The sequence below is a fragment of the Sporisorium graminicola genome, chromosome SGRAM_16, assembly GCF_005498985.1.
Source record: "Sporisorium graminicola strain CBS 10092 chromosome SGRAM_16, whole genome shotgun sequence".
Classification (NCBI taxonomy): domain Eukaryota; kingdom Fungi; phylum Basidiomycota; class Ustilaginomycetes; order Ustilaginales; family Ustilaginaceae; genus Sporisorium; species Sporisorium graminicola.
In genome coordinates, this window is record NC_043726.1 from 549,927 (window position 1) to 554,082 (window position 4,156).

Consider the following 4,156-nt stretch of genomic DNA (forward strand, 5'->3'; position numbering starts at 1 on the left):
TTTTTCTTTGGCCTCGGTGCTCCTCGCTGCAGGGCCAAGCCGGCTTTGGATTCCCATGTATCCAGGCTACCGCCCCAGCAGTGAGCACCGAAGGCTCTCGGCCAACAGATGAGATGCGGCAGAAGAAGCGCTCACACACTAGCACTGGTCGTGGTACAATCGGTATAGCAGCCTAGGCCCTCGAGTAGGTCTCGTCGGCGAGTGAGACCTTCCCAATAGACGGTTTTGGGAAACCAAACCGTGCCTGCATGATTACAGCCAAGATAGGCGATCCCAACCAACTCACCGTCCTCCTCACACTTCCTCACAGATATCTGCCCCCTTCTCCTATCCATCATTCACCACCACCACCACCACCACCACCACCACCACCTCCCCCTCAACCAAGTCCCGTCAATTGCCTTCACCAAAGAGCATACGCAACAGCCCTGAAGCGCACACTCCCCTTTCTCCCTTCCACGCCACCCCACCTCCCTTGAATTTCGCTCGCACATCGGTGTCGGTGCTTTGTTGTGGAATCGTGGCAAGCGCATCGTGTAAGCAGCTCACTTAATTTCATTGCTCGTGCTTGCGAGTCTGAGCCGCACGAATCGCAATCATGTTATCGCCTGTCCTGCAACAGGAACAGCGCAAGAGCGAGAGCTCCAGCGACCGTTCGCACTCGTCTGACAGTGACAAGGACGACGAAACCAGACCCATCGGCCGCATGCCGTACATCCACTCTCTCAGCTACCATAGTCGTAAGTATCAAAAAAAACCGCCGAACTGCGATACGAAAATATCATTCACCGACAGGCTCGAGAGAAAATATGGCCCTGACCCGCTTGGTTTGATTTCAATCGTTTCTAAAGGTGGATGGCATTTGCCTCGGACACATTCGAGCACAGTGACACCCAATGGAGAGTTGTCGTCTCTGCCGTATACTCTTGGACCTCAAACACCTGAATTCTACGACCAAACCACTGCCGCCACAACTGTCGAGGTTGAGGAGAAAGCTAGCCTCGTCGAATTCCAGGCGCCCAAGGACTCGGCGGGCGCCGTCGGTTCCGGGGTTGTCAGCGACGAACAGAAGCCTCGCGACGACCAGCCCGCAAAGAACGCGGCCAACGGGTACCTCGACTATGCCGACGGTCTGCGTGGCATCGCCATGATCCTCGTGTTCAACGGTCACTTTATCGACAACACGTTTGTTGCCACCCACCCTGACATGATTCAGAACGGTACGCCCGTCGGCATCCTCAGGAGTCCCATCGGGTTGGTGCTCTTCTACATGCTCTCGGGACGTCTGAACGCCACTTCGTTCTTCCGCAACAAGGCGCTCGGTCGTCCTATGATCTGGAGCGTTGTGCCCGAGGCCATGATCCGCCGAGCTCTGCGTCTGCTCATTGTCGGTGGTGTCTGGCTGGTCATCCAGAAGGTCGAGTGTGGCACGCACGCCTTTGACCAGATTGTGATTGCCGAGGGTTGGCTTCAGAGCGGCAACCTTGGCTACCCGCTATGGTGCAACCACAACAATTCCTCGCCGTTCGCAAGCAACTGGCAGATCTCGACGAGCTTCGGCGATATTGTGGTTGGTTTGCTTCGCTTGGCTACCAACCGCGACTACCTGCAGCAGCAGCTCGACACGTCGATGCTCTGGTCGATTGTGCCGCAGCTGTGGGGCATGCTGTCGGTGCTCATGCTGCTGCCGATTGTCATGTACCTTGAGCCTTCGCGTCGCTTTGTGCTGTATGCGCTATTGCTTATCTTCCAGGGCTACACGTACAACCAGAATATTCCGTTTACCGTGGGTGCCATTGCTGCCGATCTCAAGGCGTCCGGATACATCAAGAAGTTCAACCAGAAGTCGCGCATTGCGTTTTTGACCACCGAGGTCGCGCTGGCTGCCTTCTTTGTCGCGGCGTTCTGCTACAACCCCATCTTTATCAAGATCGACTCGGTTTTGCAGAGCATTACAGACCGCGATGGCGTTCTGGGCTACAACATCACCGAATTCCCGGCTGGTCGTATGCCGAGTTATTTGATCATGGCCGGGGTGTTGTACTTATGGCTCGAGATGAGCGTGGTGCTCCAGTGGTTGGTGGCAAACTGGGCGTTTAAGGCGCTGGGCCGTGTGGCGCTTGGGTTTTACGTGTGCCAGATGTCGATCATCTATGGTATCATGCCTTACCTGGTGATTCACTTCCGAGACCGTGGGTACATGTTCTGGAGCAACATGTGGAGCACGTGGCTCATCACGTTCTTCTCGGCCTACGTGGCTGCTTGGCTCATCTCGCATACGCTCGACAAGTGGGCCATGACGTTTTCTAATTGGTTCGCAAAGACCATCATCCGCGAGAATACGGTCGAAACGATGCGCGTGTCGGCGGTCAACACGTTCCGCGCGGTTGTGTTTGGGCCTCCTGCTGTGGCTAGGGCTACGCCAGGGTGGGTGAAGAACAAGTGGGCGCAGACCAAGCATGTTGTGTGGATGATGTTCCACTGGAGGACGATGGTGGAGGCGCCTCCGCCGCCGTCGCACCCGATGGAGGTGGGGCTGCAGATGAACCAGCTGCACTCGACGCTGTTTGATGCCGATATCTCGGACGACGAGCAGGCGGTGAGGACGAGGTGGATGCTGAGGGCGCTGTCGTTCTTGGCTCCGCTGCAGGTGGCGATTATCTTGGGGCTTGGCTTCACCTGGATGTGGTTCAATCCGTGGGCGAGCTACATCCTGGAGGGCTTTGCCGACTTCTCGACTATCTGGCGTGTGCTCTGGGCTCTGGCGCTGCCGTATTGTGTCATCACCACACTGGGGTTTGCTACGCCGGACATTACGAGGACCACGGAGGAGCTCAAGAAGAAGCCCGTGGTGCGCGAGCACATTCACCGTCTGTTTATCGTGTCGGTCACGCGTGGGTCGAACCCCGAGACGACGAGGCGTGCGCATTTGCACCTCAAGAAGCTCGAAAAGTACCATCCTGCGGTGCGATCGATTGTGCTCACCGACGAGCCGTACTACTACCCGGATCTGGACAATGTCATGACGCCCAAGTCGTACAAGTCGCCACTGGGCAAGGCCAAGCACAAGGCCAAGGCACTCGACTACTTCCGCTCGCACATGGGCCTTACTCCGTACGACTGGGTGCTGCACATGGACGAGGAGTCGACTATGGATGCCGAGTCGCTGCGTGGCTGTTTTGATTTCATTCGCTACAACACGGCCCACATTGGTCAGGGCATTATCATTTACAATGGTAAGAGGGAAACGTACTGGAGGAACTGGTTCTTTGCTGTCGCCGATTGCATTCGTGTCGGTGACGAGCTAGCTAGGTTCTCGCTGCAGGGCAACATCATCAAGCGACCGGTGTTTGGAGTTCATGGCTCTTTCCTCATGATCAACGGTGATGTCGAGAACAAGGTGACCTGGGACTTTGGTTCGCTTGCGGAAGACTTTGAGTTTTCGCAGGCGGCCTGGGCTAAAGGTTTCACGTTGGGTCGTATCCACGGTGTGGTGCGCGAGCAGTCGCCGGAAGGATGGTCCGACTTTATCAAGCAGCGTCGTCGTTGGTACATGGGTATCCGTGGTATCGACGGCTTATTCTTCTTGCCCCAGATCGCCATCAAGCTCTGGACCGCCGGTATCTTCTGTCTGGTGGCCACGTTGATCAACATTCCGTTCTCGCTGCTCCTGGAGTGGTCCGGACCGACGCCGAGGTGGTTGTACGTCATCTCGTGTTTCTGCTTCGGAAACTTCTACTGGCTCTACTACTCGGGTCTCTTCTTCTCCGAGCTCGACTATGGCTACAAGTGGTATCAGACGTGGCAGATCCCGGTGCATGCGGTTGCGCTGTTGATCTTACAGCCTATCATGGCGTTTGTAGAGGGCATGGCTGTCGTGTATGCCATGTCGACCGCCGATGGCGAGGTTGGTTTCCAGGTTATCAAGAAGTAAAGGGGGAAGGTGGTCTTCAGTCTTTTTGCTTGGTGTTGTGGGCAATTCATGTTAATGTTAGGGTTCCAGGAAACATTTGGCGGACGTTCGTCTCTGCAAAAAAATCTTGAATAGAAAGTATTGACGGGTCTTGTAATGATTTCCAAGCGGACTGCTTCAAAAACTCGTCCGGTTGCGTAAAGTGTGCTGAATGCTTGCGGAGGTCTGGCGTTTTGCCCAACC

At 55.7% G+C, this 4,156-nt stretch overlaps 1 protein-coding gene across 1 annotated transcript; it reads left to right on the forward strand.

Moving 5' to 3' along the window:
- Positions 1–598: 598 nt before the first annotated feature.
- On the forward strand, positions 599–3,934 carry EX895_002804 (uncharacterized protein; the record flags this gene model as incomplete). Its single annotated transcript, XM_029883402.1, has 2 exons — positions 599–740; positions 888–3,934. 2 exons carry the CDS (start codon positions 599–601, stop codon positions 3,932–3,934), a joined length of 3,189 nt encoding a protein of 1,062 aa, XP_029740437.1.
- Between the last annotated feature and the right edge of the window lie 222 nt (positions 3,935–4,156).